Source organism: Hylobates moloch, unplaced genomic scaffold (genome assembly GCF_009828535.3).
Source record: "Hylobates moloch isolate HMO894 unplaced genomic scaffold, HMol_V3 SCAFFOLD_15, whole genome shotgun sequence".
Lineage (NCBI taxonomy): Eukaryota > Metazoa > Chordata > Mammalia > Primates > Hylobatidae > Hylobates > Hylobates moloch.
The window spans coordinates 53,700,059-53,712,609 of NW_026652290.1; the positions used below are offsets into that span (position 1 = coordinate 53,700,059).

General features: G+C 49.5%; 1 protein-coding gene across 1 annotated transcript; it reads left to right on the top strand.

Moving 5' to 3' along the window:
* Nucleotides 1-4,491: 4,491 nt before the first annotated feature.
* Nucleotides 4,492-10,110, top strand: LOC116483526 (C-type lectin domain family 4 member K). The gene is made up of 6 exons (XM_032177650.2): nt 4,492-4,604; nt 4,701-4,817; nt 6,303-6,677; nt 7,277-7,428; nt 8,506-8,624; nt 9,125-10,110. Exons 1-6 carry the CDS (start codon nt 4,532-4,534, stop codon nt 9,273-9,275), a joined length of 987 nt encoding a protein of 328 aa, XP_032033541.1. The 5' UTR covers nt 4,492-4,531; the 3' UTR covers nt 9,276-10,110.
* Nucleotides 10,111-12,551: the final 2,441 nt, after the last annotated feature.

Below are 12,551 nucleotides of genomic sequence, written 5' to 3' on the forward strand. Positions count from 1 at the left end.
AGTGAGACTCTATCTCAAACAAAACAAAACAAAACAAAAAAGAAAAGAAATGCAGGAGAGGTGGGGAAGGATGCTAGGGAAAATAAGCAGGAATTGTGTTGTGTATGTATATAATATATGCATAGTTATGATTAGACACAGCTATGGCTATAGATATAGATGTGTATACATATACACATGGGTGGTTAGGAAGACTGAACTATGGGTACAACATTTGTTGTCACTATGGTGGTTTTTTGTTTTGTTTTGTTTTGTTTTGAAACAGAGTCTCACTCTATCGCCCAGGCTGGAGTGCGGTGGCACAATCTCAGCTCACTGCAATCTCCGCCTTCCAGGTTCAAGTGATTCTCCTGCCTCAGCCTCCCGAGTAACTGGGACTACAGGCATGCACCACCATGCCTGGCTAATTTTTGTATTTTTAGTAGAGATGAGTTTCACTTATGTTGGCCCGGCTGGTCTCAAACTCCTGACCCTAGGTAATCCACCCGCCTTGGCCTCCCAAAGTGCTGGGATTACAGGCATGAGCCACTGCACCCAGCCTATGGTGGGGTTTTTTCTTACTTGGATTTTTTTCTATAATTAATTATCATTAGTTATATAATACATAAAAGATTTAAAAAGAAACTATGCACATTTTTTTCCCAAAAGCCTTTCATTACTTTCCTGACATAGATTTGCCCTTCCCAATAAGGCTATAGGCATGAGTTCTTTGACTTATGATGTAGTTTGGGGCAGCCTCCTTTGCTGGGTACACAGCAGCTCTTCCATGTGGCTAGGTTGTCAGCCCATTTACATATAACACTATTTACGACGGCACTGGGTGAAATACCCTGATCAGTAGAGTCTGGCTCATTGTCACTGTTCCAAAGAGACATGTTCCCATATAATGTCATAAAAGAGGAACCCATTATCAGGGTCCACGGAGACCTGGGGAGGCCCCTATAGTGTCATCAGTCATTTTTAGTCTTGGGAGAGCCTTCCCTTCTCCCCAGCATTAAGGATGTCACATTTTTTCAACAATAGGAAAACCATTCCTGAGGGCAGGGTCCGTGGTTGTCTTTTTCCTTGCTGTGTCCTGGTACCTAGTGCACAGCAGGACTGTAGAGGAGTAAATGATGCCACCTATGCTCCTTGGTTTCTCTGCCCTTTCCCCTGTGCCCAGGGCACATGTCCAGAGGGTGGCACGGAATCCCTTGATCTTTTGGAGTCTGTGGGCGAAATTCCACATCACATCACAGGAGTCCCTCGGAGGCCTGTAAGCCAGGTGTGACCAGCTGTAATCTCCTCTCATTTCAGAGTCATTCTCCCCTCCTCCCTCTCCTTTCCTTCCCTGTCCCCACTCCACAATTTGGTGTTCACTCTAGTTTCCTCCATGACTTGACTGAGGGACTCGGGTGACTCCTCCCTGGAGATGACTCTTGGCACTGCTGGAGCATTTCAAACAACCCAGGTCTCTGTTCCAGTCTTGTTGATTAAACCCACGGTCCTCCTCCAAGCATAAGGCTGGGCCCAACCATAGTCTCAACCAGAGAAAGGGAAAAAGTGGCCAAGCTGTTTTCTTCCTCCATCCTTATCCAGAGAAAGTATTAGAACCCCAGGAACACAGGAAGAGGAGAAACTAAAAAAATGAGCATGGACTTCCCGTTCTCATCACAGCGGTGATTTTTTGGTCACTAGGTCTAGCCAGAGTTCCTCTTCTATTTGGAAGAGGAGGGCATCGTCTGAGTGCCCAGGAGAACTGCCCACCTTCCTGACTGGAAAGTGTGGCCAAGACACCTGCCTGCTTCTCTGTCTTTTCTCCTGCCAGGCCAGGTGCCAGATAGAGCATCCAGAGGTTTGCACAGGAGAGGTGCTCAGCAAAGACCTGCAGATGAGCATGGTAATAGGAAGACGGCTTCTGACTCCCTCCCTCTCCACAAAGTGGGAAATGAAACTTCTTATGGTTTGGGACTTTTACATCCACCTCCTCTGAAACCCCAGAAGGCCCACAGCCCAGGATTCCATGCCTTTGCTCAGCTTCCTCATGCTGGATCAGCCTTTTGCCTAGCGGTAGGTATTCTACCTACCTGAGCCTCCATTTCCATCACTTGGAGTAACTGCTCCCTGCTCCAGCCCCTTCCTATGCCATGGGCCCAGCCTGCTGAAGCTTCCTCATCCTTTCCTGGGACCACTGAGGAGGCATCTGGGGGGCTCTATAAAGAATAACTCATACCACAAACCAGCAGAGAAAACACAACTTCTTGACTGAGTGGAAATGGACAAGACACTTCCCAGCCACGCTATGTGGCGGCCTTTCCCGCAAATGCCTCAGAAGGAGACATGGACACCTGCAAGGCCCCTTCTACCAGGGTCTTGAGTAATTTGGATTCTTCTCTATCCCCAGGCCCAGAAATAGGACAGGCTATGGATGAAGGGCCAGGAGCCAGGAGCAGAAAGGCAGAGATGATTTTGGAGTTAGGCTGGGTCCCAAGCATGAGAGTCCAGAAGTGGAACATTCTAATCCTGTCTAAGCCCTGATGGAACCAAGGCTCTGCAACCACACGAGCCACCTGAAGAGAGCAGGAATCTTCATGGACATTCAGAGGCAGGCAGTGAGGTGGAGCCAGGCCCTCAGGTTCGGGACTATCAAACGTTAAAATTTAGAGCAGACAGCAGGCCTGGAAGTTACAGACAGGCTGGGTAGGGAAGCGATGAGACAGAACAAATGAGACACCATCTTTGTTACCCAGCTTCCTTCCCAGAGCTTCCCAGTGTGGGGTCCTCTCTGGGTTCCCTCATCCAGTCCGAGAAGCTGCTCCAGCCTGAGGCCCAGTTAGCTGGAGAGAGACCATCAAGGGCCTGTAACTACAATGAGCTGGCCCTGTTAACTTAACCTCTAATCCTGGTCCCTGATACAGGCTGTCATCTGGCTCCACTGGCTCAGCCTCAGCAGGCCCAGGACAGCTTTCTTGTCCTGCGGCCAGAGCTTTTGTTCATTCCTGGGTAAGGAGTAAATCACACTTCCCCTTATGCTTTTGCATTGAAGATGAATGAGAACTTCTGGAGACAGTGGAAAGAAGCAGCAGCTTCTAGAAGGCAGATCCCAGGCTCCAGACTGTGTAAATGTCAGAGTGGCAAGATCAGCTATCAAGTCTCCAAGTCACTTACCATTCACACATCCATCCATGCATCCTCTATCCATCCGTTCATCCATCCACCCATCCTCCAATTATCTGGACCAATTTCCTTCTTTTTTCCTTCCTTCCTTCCGTCCCTCTTTCCTCTCCTCTTTCCTATATTCCAAGAAATATTTGTCTAGAGTCTGCCATGTGCCAAGTTTCTCGGATTTGGCAGTCTTCTTCAAAGCATGAGAAGCCACCCAGGAGAAAATTTAGTCCTTCATTGAGCCCAAATCAGCTCCTCTGTGCCCTGAGCTTGTAGCACATACAGAACTCTCTATTTAGGGCTATAAGGAAGGAGAGAGGAGGTGGGGACAGAGAGAGGAGAGAGAAGCAGAACGATTCCTAGTCTGAGGTTGCTGAGTGCCCCTACTTTTTTTGAAAATCTCACATGGTGCAGGAAGCAGAGAGGAGAACCCAAGTCTTAGGTTTACACTTTGAAACTCCAAGTTGCATATTATAAAGGGATATTGTATCTGCCAAGATGCATTAATAACAGGAAGCAGAATATTCTGTTGCAATGGTTGCCTATTTGGTATCCCTGCTTCCAGGCTTCTCCCCACCATTCTGCTCCTCACCAGGATCAGAGTGATGTTTCTACAGTGTCCCTGTCCTTGTCTCTCTCCTGCCTGAAGTCCTTAATTGGCCCCATGTCATCCACAAGCCAGAGGTCCAGCTCCTTGACATGATCAGAAGGATCTTCATCATCAGACCCCAGGTGCCTCTTCCACCCCATGTGCGTCCCCTTCCTGTTGGAATGTATATTTACATTCCAGCAATATTGCAGCTATTTACGATTTGCTGAGCACTCCATGCTATCTTATGTTCCATCCTTTGGTATATGCTTATCTTTCTACTGGAGTTTTTTTTTTTCCGTTACTCCATTTCATATGTGTCTTTGAACTGGGCATATTTGTCTCCTGTGCTCATCACCTTGCAATTTATTTGCTCATGTCTGTCTTTCTTACCAGACTGTGAGCTGCTTGGTGCAAGGACTGAGTTATTCATCACTATGGCCCGATGCCTGGTAGAGCATCAGTACCTAGAAGGCACTCAGTCTGTATTTGTGGGGTGAATGGATGGGTGGATGGATGAAGAGAGTCTTACAAGAGAAATGGGATAGCTTTGGGACAAGATGGTTAATGTATCCCTGTAACAGACCCCCAGAGAAGACAACAAATGGCCTCTTCCTGAAAGCTCAGACTTCTGAGGACGGGAGTAAGCCAGACAAGGTATCTAGTCAGGAATAGGGAAGTTGGCATGATATGGTGACCTGCTGTGGGACTGACTTCCTGTTTCCTCTAGATAAGAGCCCTTGGAGAGACAGGCAGCCAGAAGCACCTGTGCTCCCAGGGTAAGGGTGAGCACTCAGGATGACTATGGAGAGGGAGGCCCCTGATGCACACTTCACTGTGGACAAACAGAACATCTCCCTCTGGCCCCGAGGCAAGCCACATCGCTGCTGAGAACTTGCTCCGTGTTCTGTGTGCAAACCTGCCCTTTGCTGCTCCTTCAACACACATTTTCTTCTTCTTCCAACAGAGCCTCCTCCCAAGTCCGGTCCATCTCTGCTCCCGGGGAAAACACCCACAGTCCGTGCTGCATTAATCTGCCTGACGCTGGTCCTGGTCGCCTCCATCCTGCTGCAGGCCGTCCTTTGTAAGTTCTCATGTTTCATCGTCTGGGCTTAGCCCCTCTCTGTGGCCAGCTGGCTCCCTCCAGATCCAGACCACTTCCCTGCTCTCCAGGTTTCTCCTGCCTGTGGCTTTTTCATTTGTCTCCTTCCTCCTCTTTCCATGTGCAGTAACAGGGTGTGCCGCCCCCAGTACGGTGAGCTGATGCTCTTTCCCTCCCAATTTCTGGGAGATTATTGGGATCAGCATTTGCACATTGGTGCTTAAGGATACATTCTTTTGTCCTCAGGAGACATTCATCTAGTTTTTCATCCTGTGCTATTTTCTCCCCGTCCACCCCTCAACAATCTGAGCTCTGCTCCTTGGATCTGGAGCCTTGTGGACAGCCCTTGACAGTGCAATGTCTCCTGACCCTGTGAAGGACCGAGCCTCATTTGTCATTGGCCCCAGCTCACCAGATGGAGAGCCTGGCCAACAAGCCAACAGATCTCCATGACTCAGTCCCCTCACCAGGACCCGTTCGTGCTCTCTTCATTCTCCTGTCCCTGTGAAGATCACGTGTAGGGAGCCTTCCTGCTCATTTGATGTTGCGTGGTTTATCTTTCTTCCTCTTCTGGCTCTGTCAGGCTTCATGGCCTTTGCTGCTGGCAGAGCCTTCTTCCTCCTGCCAGGGCTCCAGGAAGCAGAGCAAGGGGACCCGAGAAGCTGTTGGGTTTTGTTTTCTCCCTCTGTGGCCTCGGGAGAAGGCCTCTCTGTGGTCTTAGACTTGCAGGCTCTGAGCAGAGTCCCCCTTGCCCCATCCTAGACCCCTGGCCTCTAACATGGCATTTTCCTCAGGGCTCGCCTTTGAGCCTCTTGGTTTATCTTTGATCCTCTCTCTGGTACCCAGGCCTGGGACCTAAGCAGAATGTGAAAGTGGGTGGGGCAAGGGAAGGGGAGAAATGGTTTTGTAATCTCCTTTGCCATGTTCTCTGGAGAAGAAGCTACTTCTAGGTTAGTGGCTGGCTCTTCCCATGGTCACAGAGGGGTCCATGGACAGATGTGGGGGAGTGTTGTTATCCTAGCAGATGGCCACTGCAGGGGTTTCTGAAAGCAGAGGGGTGGCAATCAAGGGGTGGGGTCCAGTGGGAATCAAGTTCTGGGGAGAGTGACAGAGCTTATGGAGGGCACCCTTTATCAAATGTTCCATGAACACTCAGAGAAAATTCGGGAATGGCTTCTAACCCCTGCTTCTGCTTGCCTGTGAAATCTTCTCACAGAGAGCCTGTGTTTCATCAGTCTCCCCATTGTCTGTATCCACCTGTGTTCCTGGCACATGGTAGGTGCCCACTGCACGTTTGTTGTATGTTAACGAATGATTGGAGGGTTGGGGTGGCCCATTGGACTGTCTTGGTTCTTTGGGAAGCTTCAGCCTGTTCCTTCCCTTCCCTTCCTTTGATCAACCTGACAACACCCCCACTCCTGTCCCTGGGGCTCCCCTCAGCTGACCTCCTGACTTTCTCAATCCTAGATCCCTGGTTTATGGGCACCATATCAGATGTAAAGACCAATGTCCAGTTGCTGAAAGGTCGTGTGGACAACATCAGCACCTTGGATTCTGAAATTAAAAAGAATAGCGACGGCATGGAGGCAGCTGGTGTTCAGATCCAGATGGTGAATGTGAGCCTGGGTTATGTGCTTTCTCAGTTCCTGGAGTTAAAAACCAGTGTGGAGAAGGCCAACGCACAGATCCAGATCTTAACAAGAAGTTGGGAAGAAGTCAGTACCTTAAATGCCCAAATCCCAGAGTTAAAAAGTGATTTGGAGAAAGCCAGTGCTTTAAATACAAAGATCCGGGCACTCCAGGGCAGCTTGGAGAATATGAGCAAGTTGCTCAAACGACAAAGTAAGTGACTCAGAAAATTACACTGAAGCTGACCAGCGGCCCATGGAATCTTACCTGTCCCAGACCTGAGGTCACTGGGCTGGTGGGTTGGGGAGGAGAAGGGGGAAAAGAGAGGGGCAGCCATGGGCTAGGAAGTTAAGGAGAGAGGGCTTGAGGTTGGGGAGGACTTAGGGGCTATTAGGAGAAAAGAGACCAGGGTCCAGCTAGAGCTCCCACACAAAAGTGCAGAATGTAAAAGCATTAGGGGATGTCCACTCCGGTCCATACCTAGTCATTTCCCACCAAGTTCCTTTCTAGAGTCCAGGGGCTCAGCCACTTGTCATGACTGATGGAGAGTTGCTTCCCCCTCATGGGAAAGACACTCTTTGTCCATCCTCTTGCATTCTAACCTCCAGTCTCCAGTCCCAGAGACTCTATTAGTCTCTGTCTGACTTTCAGGATTTAAAAGAGTGTCCCTAATCCCCTACACAAGGACCCAAGGACACCAGAGCACAGCTCCATTTGCTGCTGTCTCTGAGACCTCATTCAAGTGCCCCCACCAAGCCAGCATCCCAAGAAAGCAAGAATACCAGCATTCACTTTTACCTCTTGTTCTCTAGATGACATTCTACAGGTGGTTTCTCAAGGCTGGAAATACTTCAAGGGGAACTTCTATTACTTTTCTCTCATCCCAAAGACCTGGTATAGTGCCGAGCAGTTCTGTGTGTCCAGGAATTCACACCTGACCTCAGTGACCTCAGAGAGTGAGCAGGTGAGTGCTGTGCCTATGGGCTCTGGGAAGGGGGTGTATGAGCACTGGGCCAGGGAGGATGGGCAAGATTATACTGCGTGAACAAAAATCTCCACATATTGATGACCTAATGAAGAAGGATTAGTTCTCAGTACCATGTCCAATAAGGGCCGGCAAGGGGGCTGCGCTCACTGTGGCTACTCAAGGACCCAGGCCCAAGGAGTCTTCATCTTAACATGTTTCCACAGTTGCTGGGGCAGGAAAAGGGAACTTGACATATTGTACAAAGCTTCTGCCCAGATTTAACATACCTTATTTTTGCTTACATTTCACTGGCTTAAGTTATGTTAATTAAGTTAAGTAAGTTATGCAGTACTCCTGGATTGGGAGGATCCTGGATTCCAGTACTCCTGGAACAGGGCAGAGAGGAGCTACTTTCCATGTGCCCAGAAAAAAAGAAATATTTGTGAACAGCATTAATGATTCCACATGACTCAAGAAGTCTCCTGCCTCGTGAGGCAGAAATTGGGCAGGCCCTTTTCATCTGGGAGGTGGGATAGCAGAGCCGGTCAGAGCCTGGGCTCTGGAGTAGTTCTAGAGCCCTAACCTTGCCATCTAACTAGTCCTAGCAGCTTGGGTGGAATACCCAACTTCACTGGGCAACTTCACTGGCCCTCACTTGATGAAACATGCATGGTGATGGCACCTGCCTCAGAGGAAAGGAGTGAATGCATATGGACAACCCAGCACAGTGCTGTATGTGGATTCAGGGCTCATTTAATTCAGGTGTTGTCATATGAACCATTCTCTTGCGGTCCGTGCTCTGGAGTTCAGCTGAGGCCTTCCTGTGCTTCTGCACCTGCTTCCTGGGTGGCAGAAAGGCTTGAGTCCTGAGCTTGTTAGCTGCAGAGCAGGGACACATCATAATCTAGAAGATGAAATCTGGGCTCTGAGCAAGGGCAGGAAGAGGCTTGAGAGGCCAGTTTGTGCAGCGCATCGGTGGGTCAGGGCTGTCACTGAGCGCATGTGAAGAACACAGAGACAGGTGATCAAGCTCCGAGTGTGGCCGCACCTCTGCTTATCCTGTCTTTCCTACAGGAGTTTCTGTATAAAACAGCGGGGGGATTCATCTACTGGATTGGCCTGACTAAAGCAGGGATGGAAGGGGACTGGTCCTGGGTGGATGACACACCATTCAACAAGGTCCAAAGTGCGAGGTAAGCCCCTGGGGCCCTCCCTGCCTGCCTGACTTGCCCCGGCCATGGCCAGGGCATGAAGGGAGTGGGGGCGATGTTCCCCATGAGACAGGGTTTCTGATTCTTCCCTGTCCTAGGGTGACACGAGCATTGCAACCAAGATCGAGTGCAACCCTGTCACTAACTGGCTGTGGACTTGAGCCCTCCACACCCTCTGGGGTTTGGCAACAAGGCCTTCTACCTGGCCAGCTTCAGGGATCTTGTCATGAGTCTAGGTCTTCACAGTGTGGGTTTGTGTAGGGACTTGAGAGCGGTGGGTTGGTTTGGCCTGGATTTGGGGTGTGTGAAAGCTTAGAGGTCGAAATCTCACCAGTCCCCTTCCTCTTAGGCTTGGGTGCAGACATTTGCTATGCCATTCCCTAGGACTAAAGCTGGGGTTGAGTTACCTCATTTCTTCACTGGAAATAAGTTCTTTTTGATTTTCCACTTTGTAAATCCATCTTTTTCCCCCTTCTTGATAGGTTCTGGATTCCAGGTGAGCCCAACAATGCTGGGAACAATGAACACTGTGGCAATATAAAGGCTCTCTCGCTTCAGGCCTGGAATGATGCCCCATGTGACAAAACGTTTCTTTTCATCTGTAAGCGACCCTACGTCCCATCAGAACCGTGACAGGACAGGCTCCCAAGCTCACTCTTTGAGCTCCAACGCTTGTTAAACATGAGGAAATGCCTCTTTCTCCCCCAGACTCCAGGATGACTTTGCACGTTGTTTTTCTTGCCTCAAAATTGTCCCACAGTGGCATTCTGGAGTCCATCTGTCTTAGCTGGAAATTCTCTGACCTCTTGGAGGCAGCTGGAATGGAAAGGAGAATTCAGGTTAAAGTGGGAGGGGTGGGTAGAGAGGATTTAGAAGTTCCAAATGCCCTCCTAAGGAGGATCAAGACCCATAATCCGGGACAATATCCTGGGGTTTTCCACTCTTTCAGAGAAGCCTCAGCTTCATCACATCAAAGTTACTTCAGAGCAACCAAGCAATTCTCCTGATATTGTCATTCAGGGCTTTTCTTGGCCAAGCACCCTAGAATTTCCATGTGTCTGCTTAGCTGCGCTGGCAGCTAGCAGCTGGCTGTGTTTTCAGGGCAAATAGCTCTGTTCTTGGAAATCCTGCTCATGGTATGTCCCCAGTGGTTTCTTCATCCACATCATCTAAAGCCTGAACCCGTTCTCTGGTTCAAGTCAGCAGCTGACACGGACTGGTATCTCCTTCAGAGCTCGGCTGGCACCCAGCCTCCCTTCTCCTTCCACTCCCTTAGTACACTGGAGTGCGGAGCCCTGCCTTCCACCCAGCGTCCATCCAGCCTCTGTCCTCACCTCTCCAGCACCTCCTCCTCCTTCTGCATTTCCTGTCTTCCTGTGTCTTGTGCATGGGAAGCAGCCTTCAGTGCCTTCCTGAATTCACCTTCCAGCTTCCTCAGAATAAAATGCTGCCTGGGTCAAGGACTCACTCCACGTGCACTTTTTCATTTATGGTTGTCCAGGTGAATATGTGGGAAAGGCAGTCTCCTCTGCTGGACATGAAGTTCTAGGGTATCCTCAGGAAACGTCTGGGGAGTCAAAAATAACAAGGACTAGGGAAGTTCCAGCCCTGAAAATGCCACAAAATGTGACCAGTACTTATCTCTAGTTTTTATTAAAATAAAGTAGAGCAAGGTCTCCAATGTCACGATCTTGGTGATCTTTCTTCTTGGGTGTTCACTGGACAATCTTCTAGTCTCTAGCTCAATTCCCAAGAACGAGTCTCAGCAGGTTCCCCACTCTTCACAGAGACCCAGTTCCACAGGCATCAGTTCCAAATCCCTAGTCCAGTGGCTGAAGCTGGAATCCAGGAAGCAGCCACCACAGAGAGGAGGGGAGGGTGGAGTGAGCACAGGTCCTCATTAGGGTCCTCAGGAAAAGATGCTTCATTAAATAACTGTGACCAGCAGTATGTTGTTCTGGGTGCAAATGGGTCAGAGCTGAGGGCACAGGCTTGCATTGTAAGACCTGAAATACCATGTGCTGCTATGACATTTTATGCCTCACAGGGCCCCAAAGGCCTAACCCTGAGTTCCCTGCCTCTCACCAGATATATCTTTGTCCTTGGTCCCCACCTGGCCAGTTCCCTATCATCTGGACCAGCTGCACTCCACCCAGTTTTCTACTTAATGGGTTTCACTTCTCTGCCAGCCTGAGAAACTATTCAAACAAGCCAATCACATCCTCCTACAGGAACCTGGGGCACCTCATCCTTTTCTTACTCCAAGGCCTGCGCCTCCCACAGCCCTGGCTAGTTCACTCTGCTCCTGAGGGTGACCCCGTGTGGCCCTGCGTGGCTTGTGATATCTTCCCCCACTAGACTGTATTTGTGACTAGTAAACTGCTGCCAGTCTCACCTGCACAGTGTCAAATGTCGTGTTTTGGCCATCTTGTCCTATTTAGGGCAGGGGATCCCTCCCTCACCAATGGAGGAATTGGGAGGTGACAAGAACAAGGCTGGTCGGGGATCTCTGGTTGGTTTTGGCAAAGAGATGAGCTGGGAAAATCAGACCATTTCTCTGGGAAAGAATTTGAACCAGGAAGTAGCAAGGGGATGAGGCTGTTAACAGAAAGAAGTTGAGCTGGAAGGTCCTGAGTTAGAGAAAGGCTGGAGGGGCCGTCACGGGGCATTGGAAGAAACTAGCAATGAGCAGAAGCTATGAGGCAGAGGAAAGACATGAATGCAGGCCAGGCACGGTGGCTCATGCCTGTAATCCCAGCACTTTGGAAGGCTGAAGTGGGTGGGTCACCTGAGGTCAGGAGTTCGAGACAGCCTGGCCAACATGGTGAAACCCCATCTCTACTAAAAATACAAAAATTAGCCGGGCATGGTGGTGGGCGCCTGTAATTCCAACTACTTGGGAGACTGAGGCAGGAGAATCACTTGAACCTGGAAGGCAGAGGTTGCAGTGAGCTGAGATCTCACCACTGCACTCTAGCCTGGGCAAAAGACTCTGTTTCAAAAAAAAAGAAGTGACTGCAGAGGATTATAGCTGGCAGAGAAAAGAGAACGGCTCAGAGGAGTCGCAATGGAGGTCCCGGAGGGCAGGCTGAGGGGCTCTGGCTGCTCCTGTTCCCAGGGCTGCCTCAGATCCTCCCAGCCCTTCTGATCTTCCTGGTTTCTGTGCATGGGGAGCTTACGAGGCTGTGCTCCTGACCCCAACCATTGCTTTTTCTTGAAACTGAAAGAGCCTGAGTCAGTGAGGATGTGTTTTCATCTGCAGTCTGTGCCCCAGCCTGGACCCAACAAGTGCAGCATTGCCTTGGCTTCCTCCCTTGAGGAAGCTGGGACACCTGTCGCTTTGCTTTGTCATGTGACCTTGGCTCCCTCCCCCACTGTATGCATGCCTTACTTCTCCAGGGAGGTCGCTACGTGGGCACCTGCCCTTCTGCTGGCAGTGCGGCCTCGCCCAGGAAGTCCCACCATTGATAGTGCTCTAGTGCTGTCTCTAGCAGGTCTGGGGGCGTTATCAATACCTGGCCAGCTCCTCGGATCATGGACCCCACAGTATTTCTTGTGAAATTCTGGGGATTTTTCCATTGTCAGGTGAAAAGTTGGGAGCCAGGGACAGGTGAGAACTTTTTCTCAGTCATCTTCAGTATTTATTGTATTACATTAGTTGTTTTCTTTCTTTTTTTTTTTTCTGATTTGGCAGGCTAACAATGCTTGGCATACCCTCTTTCAACGTTGCGATAAAACACTCTTGAAAAATTTATCCTTTTGTGTTTGAACTTGACTCACCCCTACTGACCAACTAGTCCTAATGCTTGTGAACATGTACAATAATATTTTATTTTTCTGTTTTTATGCTTTATTGATCTATCTATCTATCTATCTATCTAATTAGTTCATTTTCTCTTTCTTTGTCCT

Excerpts from the sequence above, each read along its gene's own strand:
- LOC116483526 (XM_032177650.2), top strand. The coding sequence starts at position 4,532 with ATGACTATGGAGAGGGAGGCCCCTGATGCACACTTCACTGTGGACAAA. Across the intron at positions 4,605-4,700 it reads CATCTCCCTCTGGCCCCGAG|AGCCTCCTCCCAAGTCCGGT; the intron begins GCAAGCCACATC and ends TTCTTCCAACAG. Across the intron at positions 7,429-8,505 it reads TGACCTCAGAGAGTGAGCAG|GAGTTTCTGTATAAAACAGC; the intron begins GTGAGTGCTGTG and ends TCTTTCCTACAG.